Source organism: Hyperolius riggenbachi, chromosome 1 (assembly GCF_040937935.1).
Source record: "Hyperolius riggenbachi isolate aHypRig1 chromosome 1, aHypRig1.pri, whole genome shotgun sequence".
NCBI lineage: Eukaryota > Metazoa > Chordata > Amphibia > Anura > Hyperoliidae > Hyperolius > Hyperolius riggenbachi.
In genome coordinates this window covers 234151843-234165603 of record NC_090646.1, presented here as the reverse complement: position 1 = coordinate 234165603, position 13761 = coordinate 234151843, and the positions used below count along the sequence as shown (strand labels likewise).

At 38.1% G+C, this 13761-nt stretch overlaps 1 protein-coding gene across 1 annotated transcript in view; it reads right to left on the bottom strand.

The window, feature by feature from the left end:
* Positions 1-13761, bottom strand: part of TACR3 (tachykinin receptor 3) — a 231392-nt gene that overhangs the window by 99686 nt on the left and 117945 nt on the right. The window contains exons 2-3 of the mRNA XM_068270735.1: positions 9390-9575; positions 4331-4481 (exon numbers count right to left, since the gene is read on the bottom strand). Coding sequence (XP_068126836.1) covers positions 4331-4481; positions 9390-9575 — 337 coding nt within the window. The remainder of the gene's footprint in view (positions 1-4330; positions 4482-9389; positions 9576-13761) is intronic.

The window sequence follows — 13761 nt, the reverse complement described above, 5'->3', positions numbered from 1 at the left end:
TGGCCATATAATTGCATAGACATGCTCAAATCTCTGTATTGAAATGGATCACATTATCCTAAAGCCCTTTCTACACTGCATTTCTGGATAACATGTACAATAACATGCATCTTACATAACATTTGTCAAAGCTGTGAAAAAAAATAAGGTGTACGTTTTAATGTGTTGCTCTGTGCTTGTGTTGCCATTACACAATGTATAATGTGCTAACTTGGCCTCAAGTTCAAGATCTGTGGACGCCTGTTAAGGTTGGAGTAATCAGAGAAACCAATTTGTTGTAAAAGAAGTCTTTTACAACAAATTGGTCATCAGTGACTTTAAAGAAATATTACCATACCACTCCATTTTTTTTCTAATAATTATATTGATTGAACTTGCTGTACATGTGTATTTTGCAACCTAAGTGTACTATGGGCAAGTGTGTGTTAGGTAGGATGTATGAGGATTTGGGTGGGGTGATATGGAGGGGGATATAAATGATTACGCTAGAATGGTTTAATAATACAGAAGCATAGTTCACACATTGCCCAGTTATGAAGAAAAATCCTTTTAAAAATATTTATAAAGAGACCACTGCAAAAAATAAATATCCAGAGTGTAAAGGCAATGGCACAATAAAGCTGCAACAGATATCGCTGAGCAGATGGTTCTAATGTTATCCAATGCAATTAGCACACCAGAGTCCCCTGATGCTGCATATGCAAGCATAGTAGCCAGCTACAAGTCAGAAGTACCAGCCCTCTTGTTTGCCAATTAAACCCATCATAAATATATGCAACAGATTTCCAATGGATATGGTCAGCTCACAAATAAATAAAAAAAAATCCAAAATGTTATATATCATTTTCACAAATAAAGCCATGAAAAGGGCTAATAAAAGAAGTGCTGAGACTATACCAGAAATACTACATAGCTGAAAGCAGTATCATACATAAAAAGAGTGTCAGGTAGCTAGCTAGGGGCCTAAAGTGGAAAGTTTGTCTTGTAACTCCCAAAATTCTGTTTCATAGTAATCTACCTGTATATGATTTCCTTTATCAAAATGCCCAACCCTGATCTCTGCTGTACAGTGTACACAATGTACACACTGGACAAAAATGTACAAGGTACCATATGAAAAAAAGAATATCATACATACAGCTGTATTCCACTACACTATTTCTATATTTCACATTCCAGCATAGCATTAGAAACACCTGGAGAGAAAAATGTAATAGCAAAAAAAAAATATTTCCTTTTAGATATAGTTATTACTTCAAAGTGAAACTGAAGTAACATTATTTAAAATAAACACACGATGAACCTGCAATTTAATATTACATACTTACCTCACAATCCGTTCCTCTGAGAATCTCACCATTTTCTTCTTACTTCCATTTCTGACAAGATCTTGTCAGAACTGAAATATATCGGTTGTAGTCAGTTATATATCAGTTGCTGTCAGTTATAACTGAAAAGACAACTGATGAGCAAGGTAATGTCCATGATTCCCCATGGCTCATGTAGGAGATATTACAGTTTAACAGTGTGCTGACCAGGAAGATGTTATGAGGTAATGGCCATTTTCAAAATGGTGGATGGGGAATTCCATTGATCACAGTAGACAAACATGTTGCAGGAGAGGCGAAAGAGATTGATAAGTAGACTACACGGGAGGTACACATGACGTGTGTATGTTTATTTTGACTTTTAATTTTCAGTTCAGGTTTGCTTTAACAACTGTACAGCCATAAGTGAAGAAGGTAGGCAGTAAATACCATTTCCAAAGTTGAATATAAGTTCACTGTCTCACTCAAAATAGCAAAAAGGCAGCAAGGTATAGTTCTATTCTAATGGTATGTTCATTTAATACTTTGGAAGGCGTCAGGTTAAGTAGAAGCTTGTTTATTATATTCGTCCCCTGAACCAATTGGAATAACCTTCCTTGATACGTTTGCTTGCCAGAATTTACACTGAAACGGCAAAACTATAACAAATATTCAACAACATGCACCTGCAACATGATACAGCCAATGATCCTAGCGTCTTAAGCCTCCTTTCAATATAATTAGCTGTTATTTTATAAGTCACCATGGAGACATTGATTAACTCTGGAAGAAATTATAAACACGGTAATGCGGGTTTTAGTGTTTGCTCTGAAACACCAATGCGGGATACTGCTGACAAGAAAGCTGCAAAAGGTTGCCAAAACGACAGCATATTGGACAGAAATATTATAAGGCAATAGGTAAAATAAATAGTGCTAAGAAATTAATTTACAGCTCATCAAATTATACCAGAATATTGTCAGTAAATCAACATTAAATACATTCATACCCTTATAGTTAGATCAATATCGTCCTGACATTTCTAGCAGTGTTATTAAACATCTTTTGTAAGTTAATTACCTATGTTCCTTTTGCAGTTATAGCATCTAGAGCCATGGAATCATGTACCCAGCTACAAAATGCCATTTTTTCACCTGTTGCCATGGTGGCAGGGAAATGGGCTGAGTATAGACTTTGGTTGTACATATGGGGCTTGATTCACAAAAGAGTGCTAACTGTTAGCACGGCCGTTTTCGCGCAAATTTTTGCATTGCGCGCGATCGTGAACTTTCACTCGAAACGATAATGTTTGCACGCGCAAATGCGAATTTTCTTGCAAAATCGATATCGTTTCCGCGCAAAAAATCGCGGCTAACAGTTAGCACTCTTTTGTGAATCAAGCCCATAGAATGCTATACTTCAGCAGGTTTAGCTAACAGGAGAACATTTCATAGAAACTTACTATAATGTGACTTGGCTGGTCATACAGCTACTTTACAGGAAAATATCACTATTATTTTTTCATAAAGAAAATACAGACACAATGGCTAAGTGGCTACTAACATGCCTTACAGCACTAGAGTCCCAGATCTGAATCTTGACTACTAGACTACTAGAGGATACTTTCTGAATAGTTTCTGTATGTTCTTTGTGTTTGCACGAGTTTCCTTACACATTCCAAAAATATACACATGACTGAGTCAACTGGATTCTCCTAAAATACACTATAGCAGGAACATTAGACTAAGAAGACTATGGCATTGAGCAGCATGTGAGCTTTAGGAGAGGTCAATGAGATGTAAATAATTGGTGCAGGGATATGCAAATTTATGCAGTTTGAAAATGGTCCAATCGAATTCCATCTTGACAATATTCGGTTGGTCAGGACCACTATTCATTTGTAATGTGGGTGTAACGTGTGTGTTGTCCAGGTTGCAATATTATGATGGAACTTGATGCCCAGCAGAACTAACCTGAATATGTGAATGGGCCCACTGTGGGACCTTTGTTGCTGTGGGATGATAACCACAATGCACATATTGTGAATGCACCTTAAAGAGACTCTGTAACAAAATTTCCAGCCTTATTTCTTCTATCCTATAAGTTTCTACACCTGTTCTATTGTGGTCTGGCTTGCTGCAGCCTTTTCTAGTTGCACTGTCTCTGTAATAAATCTAATCTTCTTTCCTTTGTCAAGCCTTGTCGAGGCAGATAGGAATGCACTGCTCTGCTGTGATAGGGAGAAGTTATACACACCTTCTCCACGCCCCCTGCAGGCTCTGTGTGTGTGCTGTGTGTATGAGTCAAACAAGATCTTGGCTCACAGCCAGCGTCTGCAGGCTCAGGAGGAGCTTGTGACCTTGTAAACAGCTGTGAGTGCAGAAAGATCAGTTCAGAGCTCAGATAAGCAGCTAAGGCAACAAGTGGTGTAACATTCCAGCAATCAACTCACATTTGAGAGGAGCCTCTGCAAACAGGCACCTGCTCTGATGATGTATTTCCTGTTTGGCGGCCATCTTCATTGTTTACAAAAACAATGAATAAAACAGTGATTTTATCACCAAGAAAGCAGCGAGGAGCAGTGAAAATGCCACAGAGCGGGCTTATTTATGTAAGATTTTCACAGTACAGATTCTCTTTAAATAAAAATATAGTCAGTAGCTTATAGACACAGATCAACTGGGTTGTGCTTTTTTTTCTGGGGATGGAGTATGCCTGTGCGCACATATTGTAATATCACCAGTGATGCAGGGTGAGCCAAAAGATGCCGCTCTAATTCCCGGTGACGTTAAATACTATTATACCCTCCAAGTAGCAAAATAGTATGGTAAAATGTAGTAATTTTGAGTCTGGTGTTCACTGGAACCCCAAATTACCCTTGTGCCGAGTGCGCACTATAGCAGTGCCCACTATAGCAGTGGCACTGAGTTACGAAATTACCTGTTTCGATGCCTGCATAATTTTACTATCAAAAGCACAATAACAACAACAAGAACAATAATAAGAATTGTAGTAAATGTTACCTTTCTTTTAGCTCTGAGTTGTTCATGATATTTATCAGAAGTGTCTCCGGGTATTTCTCCACCCCAAAGTGTAATTCCAACAATGGTGTATGTGATGCCCATCACAAGTAATGGGAAGCAGTACACAAACAACACCACAATGATCTGATACCTAAAATGAAAATAGAGAGTTGATAAATAGAAAATAAAAGGCCACCTTTGTAATTTAACTATTGGAAGAACAAATATCTTTTTTCAAGATGCAAAAATATAAAATCAAGCACAGATAGGGAAACATTTGCTGGCGTTCAAAAACACACACACACACACACACACACACACACACACACACACACACACACACACACACACACACACACACACACACACACACACACACACACACACACACACACACACACACACACACACACACACACACTTACCCACCCACCCACCCACACACACACGAAAAACCCATATATCAACAACATGTTACACTGGTTATTGATGTTATTTTAATATTTCAAATGGTATTTAAATAATGCCTTAGCATTGGGAATTTGTGTGCAGCTGTTGCTATTACTTTCTAAATGTTACCTCATACTCTATCTCATAACACTGACTACCTCACTTGCGCTTTAACATTAACTTACCCGCCTATGTTTAATCCTAACCACCCCCACCTATGCCTAACACTAACATATCCCCTATTTATGCCTAACACTAACCTCCACTGTACTTATGTATAACGCTATAGCTGAGCACTGCAGCCAATACCACTCAGTTGCAGCCAATACCATTTTCTGGAAATTTGGGCGCAAGAGGCAAGTGGACAAAAAGGGTGCCGCCATTGACTCTCATGTTAAATATCATTTGATGGGCGCCTGATGAATAATAACGTTTTCAATGGGTGCCCGGTGAATAATAACGTTTACAAATGTACCATATAATAACGCTTACAAACATACTTACTATAGTTAGTGTTTCTATCTACCTATTAGCGGAATAGTGGAAAATACAAAATTCCTCAAATAACTAAATATATCAATTTAAAAATTAATTTGATAAATGATATGGGAGTTTTAGGGTTAGGCACAACTAGGGGAGTTTATAACTACATATATTGATTTAAAAAATAATTTGATTAACGATATGGAAGTTTTAGGGTTAGGCACAACTAGGTGGGTCTTAGGGCTAGGCACCACCAGGGGGTCTTAGGGTTAGGCACTACTAGGGGGGATTTAGGGCTAGGCACCACCAGGGGGTCTAGGGGTTAAGCACCACCGGGGGGGGGGTCTTTGGATTAGGCACTCCAGGGGGGTTTTAGGTTTAGGCACCCCCAGGGGGGTCTTAGGGCTAGGCACCACCAGGAGGTCTTAGGGTTCGCCACCACCAGGTGGGTCTTAGGGTTAGGAATAGGTAGAAGGAGGGTTCTAAATGTACTACAACATTTAGTTGTAGTAAAATGTTAGTAATTTTTTCTAATGTTTTACTACAGTTATTACGAACATACTTTTTTTTTTCATTGTTATAAACAATATTTTCAGATTTTACTACATGAAGAAATGATAAAAGGTTATACACAATATTATACAATTATACATATATTATCATTTTCAGTTTTATAAACAATATTTTCTGATTTTTTTATTACAAGAAACAAGATATGTTTATTGACAATATCATTACATTTCGGCTACACCACGTGCCCTTTTTGATGTATGCTGGCTCTACATGCGCTGCAGTTGAATGGAATTATGGCTACACAACAGCCAAACCCCAGCGCGGATTGTGACCCATGCTGCATGATAGTTGGCATTTGGCTGCATAAAAGCTGAACCCTGGTACATTACTCCCATGTTATTAATGGCATTACATTGCTGGAAAATGCACATTTTGAAATATTTTGTGATCTGCCACATGCACATCGTGATGGATTCAGTGTCAATGGACTAGGTCATATTGAAACCTAGTTAGGATGATGATATTTTTTGCAATTTTAGCCTTGAAGAGGCATACATACATCCATGGTGTCTGGAATTAATTAAAAATAAGGTTTTGCACAAACTCTAATTCACTAACCCTCCAGCAATCTTTTCTGCAAAATTTGGAAAATGACTCAAGCAAGTGACACTTAAGGTGGACCTAAACACTTATGCTGGGTACACACGCTACGGTTTTTCGTGTGATTTTGTGACCTCATTGTTTTTTTGGCACGATTCCGCACTCGATTCTGCACTCGATTCGCTTGTCTTATTTTGTTTTTCACATTTTTTCTATTCACCACTATGAGAAATCGAGTGTGGAAACGATCAGAAGCAATATCGGACATGACGGATTCTATCTATCTGATCCATCTATCGCACGGATAATCATACTATAATGTGTACCCTTTTGCTGGGCCCCTTATGGTCTCCAGTTCAGGAAAAAAAGGCTAGAGGACCTGCTATTTTAGCTGTCCTAAAGCTACGTACACACATTCCATAATTGTCATTTGTTGAGTATTGGGACAATTTGGAGAATAATGCTGTTCAGACACATCTCTAGCCTTCATGCTAGCGATGTGTTTTGTTGGTATGATTTGAGGCAGATGGACGACAATCGGCATACAGTGGTGTGGCTTCCATCTGTCTGGGGATGAAAATAAGATTGCGATTGGTCATGGTTGGGTATCATTAATGATCCAACATGCCTGACGCCCAAGCAGGATCAGCTAGGCAAACTCTGTACACACACTTTCTGTGCAAATTATCATTGGCTGAAATAGTGCCACGTGTGTATGTAGCTTAAGAATGCTTTGCACTGTTTTTTTCCTGTGAGTATACAGTTACAGAGTAAATCATTAGAAACGTATTATACTACATATTTTCCATTCTAAACTATGCTAGCTGTAATTTCAGAAGACTTTCAGATAACCAAGAATGTCTGTGTAAATATATATCTAGTAGTTTAACTTTAATGCTCTAAATTCTCAACAAGCAATATCATTTTAAAAGTACTTAGAAGTTAAATGGAATACTGTAAGCATCGAGAAAATATTATGCCCAGTCAAACGGCGCTGCCTCTTTCTACAAGACAGTAATTGGTATTAATAGATTTTGAATATACTTGTTCCTTTTTACATTAGCTTACAGTAAACCATGGGGATATATGTGAATTCTATATTAAAATAAACTAATATGGTTTATTTCAGAATCTTGCTACTCTGCAAAATGTCCATGGATCCTGCACTGTATCTCATTATATAAGGGATTCAGTGAAATCATTTTGAGGCTATTGAGTTTATATTGAAACATACTGTACATCCCAAGCTTAAAATTCTGCTTCTGGTTTTGGAGAGGTATGCCTTGCTGATTCTTACAGTAATGCCTAATATTAATTTATTGGGAGCTGAAATCGGAAAAAATGGTCAACATTCAGATGATCACATTTCAGTTTCTTGATGTTTGCTTTAGAAAGAATAACTGCAGTAGTTATTTACCTGATTGAAAACATCACTTGCTCACTGAACAACCTCAAAGAGCAATTTAGGAAGGTGTGGGGCACTTGGTCTACTTGGCATTCTTCTCTTAGATGGCCTACTCTGTTGTCATGAGCTTAACTGCTATTATGTAGCTTGTTCTAATTTGCCTTTAATTTTTCACTGGATGTTTGGAACAATGCAGTCTTGCGTGTATTTTTTTCTTATTTTATTTTACTTAGATCACTGCTGTATCGGGCGATACACATATTGTTTTTTTCCCCAACCCCCTTTTAGGGCTATACTGTGCCTTGGCAACATCTGTAACATTTATTTTATGTTAATAAAATATTACCGTAGCAATAATAACACTAGATGGTGTAATTTGTGATCCATGAGATTTTAGATTGAAAATGCTAGTGACCTAATCTCCAATCACTCCTGGTGTATAGTAGGTACAAAAGTCTGGGGAACTGGGTTGTAAACAGTTAGAATTGCAGTTTATCAATTTTTCCCATTGAAATCAATCAAAGAAATCTGTTTTTGGCTCCACTTACTTTTTTAATTTGAATCCCTGTCACCAAGTGTCGGACTGTGTCAAGTTTGAGGACCCTGCCATTAACAGTCTAAGAACAGCTGCAGTTTAAACATTCCCATTTAAAATGAATAGCTGAAATTTGATTAGTTCCATCCACTTCTTGCTAACTTTAACCTCAGTCACCCAGTGACTGTATGTGCCAAGTTTGGGGACCCTGACTTAAGTTTTGTTAAAAATGACAGCTTTTTAAATTTTCCCATTGAAGTCAATGGATGAAATCAGACTGGCTGTTTGTGGCTCCATCCACTTTTTTAGTCACCAAAATATGGCAATATTTTTCGGGCTGACTCCATGACTATGTGACCCAAGTTTGGTGAGTTTAACTTCAGAGCTGTATGAGTGGCAGCAGATTGAAGTTTTCGAATGAAAGTCTACAGGTAAAAATGTGGTCTTTATCCCAGAAGCATAAATGGTGGGAACACTTAAAAAAACACAAACAACTTACACCGCTATGGGCCAAAAAAGTGTAAAGCTTTAAAATTGTGCTCAGAAGATTGTAGCAGGAGAAGTGTATAGAAAATAGCACTTTTAATTGGCTGTTTTTAGCTCCGGACACTTTTGGACATCCAAAAAAAGTCACATTTTTATTCGAGTTGACCTCAAGAATATATAGTGTAAGTTTGGTGAGTGTAGATTCAAAACTGTACGAGTGGCAGTGGTTGAACAATTTTCCTTGTCAAAGTCAATGCCAACAAAACGTGGTCCAGGGCATGGAAGGTAGCATCACTTATTGAAGCTCAAGCAATTTACTCCTCTATGATATGGACAAGTGTGGAGAGTTGGTGTTTGTACTCTTAAAACTGTAGGAGGCATAAGGTATAGAAAATGGAGGGCGGAGAAGAATACAAAGAAGCAGAAGAATAATAAGCTGGCTGAACTAAAATAACAGTATGTTGGCTTTATCAACATAATAAGGAAATAATTACGTTTTCTTTGTGCTTACCATTTTTTGTAAATGCTACACAAATAAGCCATATGTACAAACATTACTTGGTGCGGTTTATTTAAACAAGACTTACGTTAATTTTTTCCCATTTCCTGGCCACACAAGCAGACAGAGAGTCCTTCTTGGTGTCACTTTAATTTCAGAATATAGGCACTGAGGAAAAGCCAGGATAAATGCAAAGACCCAAATACTTCCAATGACTACCTTGGTTGACGTAGCAGACAGGCGCGGTTTCAGTGGATTAATAATAGCCATATATCTGCAATGAGAAAATATAAAAATTATTTGTGGTTGAAATCCAGAGTACTTAGAGAAAGTACAGCAGTGTTACCTATAAAGCCCCCTGATCTGTCACCTGCTGATTTCATGCCATGGAATAGTTGTGGGCAAAACCACTCACCACCACTTTGTGGAAACTGCAGCAGGAATTTTCCAATTTCTCCCACGATTCACCTTGCACTGAAGGATAAAAGTATATTTAAAGCAAACCTGAAGTGGACATAAACTTATGAGATAATGAATTGTATGTGTAGTACAGCTAAGAAATAGAACATTAGAAGAAAAAAAAAGAGTACTGTTTTCCTGTACAGGAAGAGTTAAAAAGCTTCAATTGTTATCTATGCAAATGAGCTTCTATGAACTGTTCCACCCACTACATCGAATACAGTCCAGTTTTCTGGAGCACTTCAACAGTCAAGCAACAGTGAGAGACAGCTTAAGATAAGGGGAAGTTCAAAGGGTCCTTCTTTCTGCTTTGTTTTATAGCTGAAAAGACACAGGTCGTATGCAATTCCCTTTTTCTCCTGAGTTTTCTCCTAGGTGATATTTTTACACCTTGTCATAAAATGTCTTTTGAACCACCAGCAAGCAAGGAAATACGCAAAATGATTTTCATAGTACTTTTAGGTACCGTATATACTCGCATATAAGCCGACTCGCATATAAGCCGAGGTACCCACTTTTCCCCCATAAACCAGGAAAAAGTGATTGACTCGCATATAAGCCCCCACCCCATTATAGCTTCGGGATAAATAACCAAATGTGCTCCCATTATGAGACATCCCCTCTTTCCAAAGCCAAACAGGCCCCCAGTATGAAGCAGCCGACCTCCCCATAGCCAGATGTGCATCCATGTCTCTGCTAATTACCCCTCACATCTGCTTAGCACCCAGCCTCTTCTAGACACACATCCTGCTGACAACCAGGGACATTGCCCAAGAAAAATCTTCTACACCCTGGAGTCTGGACTCTTAAATGCTGCTAATAGGAGTGTATTTCCCCATGATGGCAGATTAGAACTATCACCAGACAAACACAGGACAAATCAGTGAGGTGAAGCTGGACTCACCAGGGCACTAAGTGCTTCTCACTGATCTGCAAAGCTGCAGGCACAGAATGCACCTGATCCTTGAGACACACAGCCCACATCTGCCATAAATAACTTCATTCTATTCTCCTCTGCATGTCTCATCTCCATGTGCACTCACGAGCTGTCTTCCTGACTGCTGCCATCTACTGGGCATGTGCGGAAAATAGCAAAGCATGCAGGGAGATGTAGTTTCTTGAAGCCCGGAATTTACTTGTAACTTTGACTCACTTTACTCTGCTCCCTCCTCACACGCTGAAGCCGGGCAATGTACAGTTGCTTCTTGTATTCTCAATGCTGCATCCTCCGTGGCAAGGCTGTGCTGTTATGTGCCAATAGATGTGTTTATGTGACAGGCAGCCACACGCTGTTATATTATGCCCGGATCTGTATATTGCCATGGCTCCAGCTCACTATCAGAGCTTCATGATAGTGAGCTACAGCCACAGCAATATACAGATCCGGGCATAATATAACAGCGTGTGGCTGCCTGTCACATAAACACATCTATTGGCACATAACAGCACAGCCTTGCCATTGAGGATGCAGTATTGAGAATACAAAAAGCAACTGTACATTGCCCGGCTTCAGCGTGTGAGGAGGGAGTGGAGTGAAAGTTACATCAAAAGGATGCCTGCTCCGTAATGCTGCACGCTCTGGGAACGCTGGGGAACATCAGTCTGTTTACTGCTGCACTAACGCGTCATGGGAAGGACAGACATAGCGGGGGCACAGCCAGATGACTCGCATAGAAGCCGAGGGGTAGACTTTTCAGTACATTTTTTGTACTGAAAAATTCGGCTTCTATGCGAGTATATACGGTACTTTTAAAATTGTAAAATGCTTAAAAGTTATGAATATGAGAATATGAAAATTATCTCGTAGGAGATAACTCAGGAGAAAAAGTTAATTGCATATGAGTCACACTAAATGGCCCCTATGCAATTCACTTTTCCTCCTTAGTTTTCTCCAAGTTGATATTTTTAAACTTGCCAATAAAATGCCTTTTAAGCCACCAGAAAGCGAGAACATACTCAAAACAATTTTGATAGTACTTTTCGACTACTTTTTGGTACTTTGTTAGTTGAAAAGTGCTGAAAAGTTATTTTAAATTGAAAATGAAAAAATATCTCCTAGGAGAAAACTCAGGTGTAAAAGTGAATTGCATATGGGCCACAGTGTGGTTTTAAAACTGTGACAGTATGATACAATAAAAATATGAAACTCTTTTGTTTGCTACTAATGTTCTATTCATTATCCATACTACACCTACAATTCATGATATCATTAGGTTTTTTTTTTTACTTCAAGTTTGCTTTAAGTTAAAGGGTAGAGCAAAATCTCAACTGAAAAAGAGTTTTATGGCCCCATTTAGTGTGCCATAGTGCACTCCTACCTACCACCTGTGAGAAACAACTTTCATATAGATCATTCTGGTAATGATCAGTGCAGCTCAGAGTTGCAGTTTTAATTAAACTTAAACTTTAATGTTTATTTGTTTTTTTAAAAGACTGAATGCACTACATCAGCATCTCCATTGCTGCCCATATGTTGTGCCATTCAATGAAACATTATTATTTATTATTATTTAGTATTGATATAGCACTGAAATCTTCCGCAGTGCTGTACAGAGCATATAATATTGTCACTTAAAGCGGTTTAAAACTCTGACAAAATTTTCAACAAAAATGTGTTTTCCTACTTTTTATAAACCATACAATTATCATATTTGATTTTGTACACAAGTATTAATATTCATTTAGATAATATAACTTCCCAAAGTTCAGTTAATTTATACTGAAAGCTGCTGGTGCATTTTATTTATAACTGTTGTCATTCTGTTTTAAATGCTGCCAGCAGTTATATATGATCTGTTTTTCACTTCAGCACTCATCAGCTGAAGTCCAGCACTGCCAGAGAATGTTTACATAAATGTATCAAGTAAAGAATGTGTACACAAGATAAGATTATAAGCAGTTCAGATGCGGGTTCTCCCTGCAGAAGAAAGAGTCAGCCCTGTGATGTAAACTTTTGAATGCTGTTTTGCTAAAGAAAACAAAAAACATTGTGTTAGTATATTATACGCTGTAAATAATCTTTTAGAGCAAAGAAGAAATTCTGGGTTATTATATTACGCTTTAACTGTCCCTCATGGGAGCTCACAATCTAATCCCTGTCATGGTCATATTTTTTTCTATGTATTGTGCAGAGTATGTATTGTAGTTTAGGGCCAATTTAGCGGGAAGTCAATTAACTTATCGGTATGTGTTTGGGATGTAGGAGGAAACTGGCGTGCTCAGAGGGCCCCCATGCAGACATAGGGAAACATACAAACTCCATACAGATAGTGCCCTCACTGGGATTCAAATTGGGGACCCAGCACTGCAAAGTGAGAGTTCTAACCACTACACTACCGTACTGCCCAACACATGACATCAAATGCATTGCATTGCACCACACAATATACTGTTGCATGCAATCTGTGCACATTGGTGTAAACCTAACACAAAGGTGGCCACACACCATACAATTAAAAGATCCAATTTTACACCAGTTCGCTAATTACGATTGGTTGTCCCTAAAAATTAAAAGCTTTTTTTTTATCTGATAGAAATTCCCATTTTTATTTGATAAAATAAGATTGGAAGTGTTGGATTTTTATGTTCAATTTTTATCAAAGCTGTATGGTGTGTGGTAGATTGTCAATTACTTGATGTACAGACTTTTTTAAATGTTACAATCAGTCAGAAAAATTGATTGCAATTCTATTGTTCATTTCTTTAATATGTATTAATAACACATGTTATATACCCTACTCTCTTGTTACATCTGCCTGCTCCTGGAATGTTTGTTTTACACTTGTTTACACATTAATCCTGCCATTAAATTCCCTGGGGGGAAGAGAGGGGTTTGCTGTCATTCCTTTACAACTGTGTAGTATTGTTATCAGCTCAGAGATAAATAAACAGTTTTATCTAGGATTTTGTAGGGAAAGGAGTGCAGAGACTTATTTTCACGTCATGGGGCATGAAGTAGTTCAACAATTCTGGCACCAAGAAGCAAATTATACAACTATTTA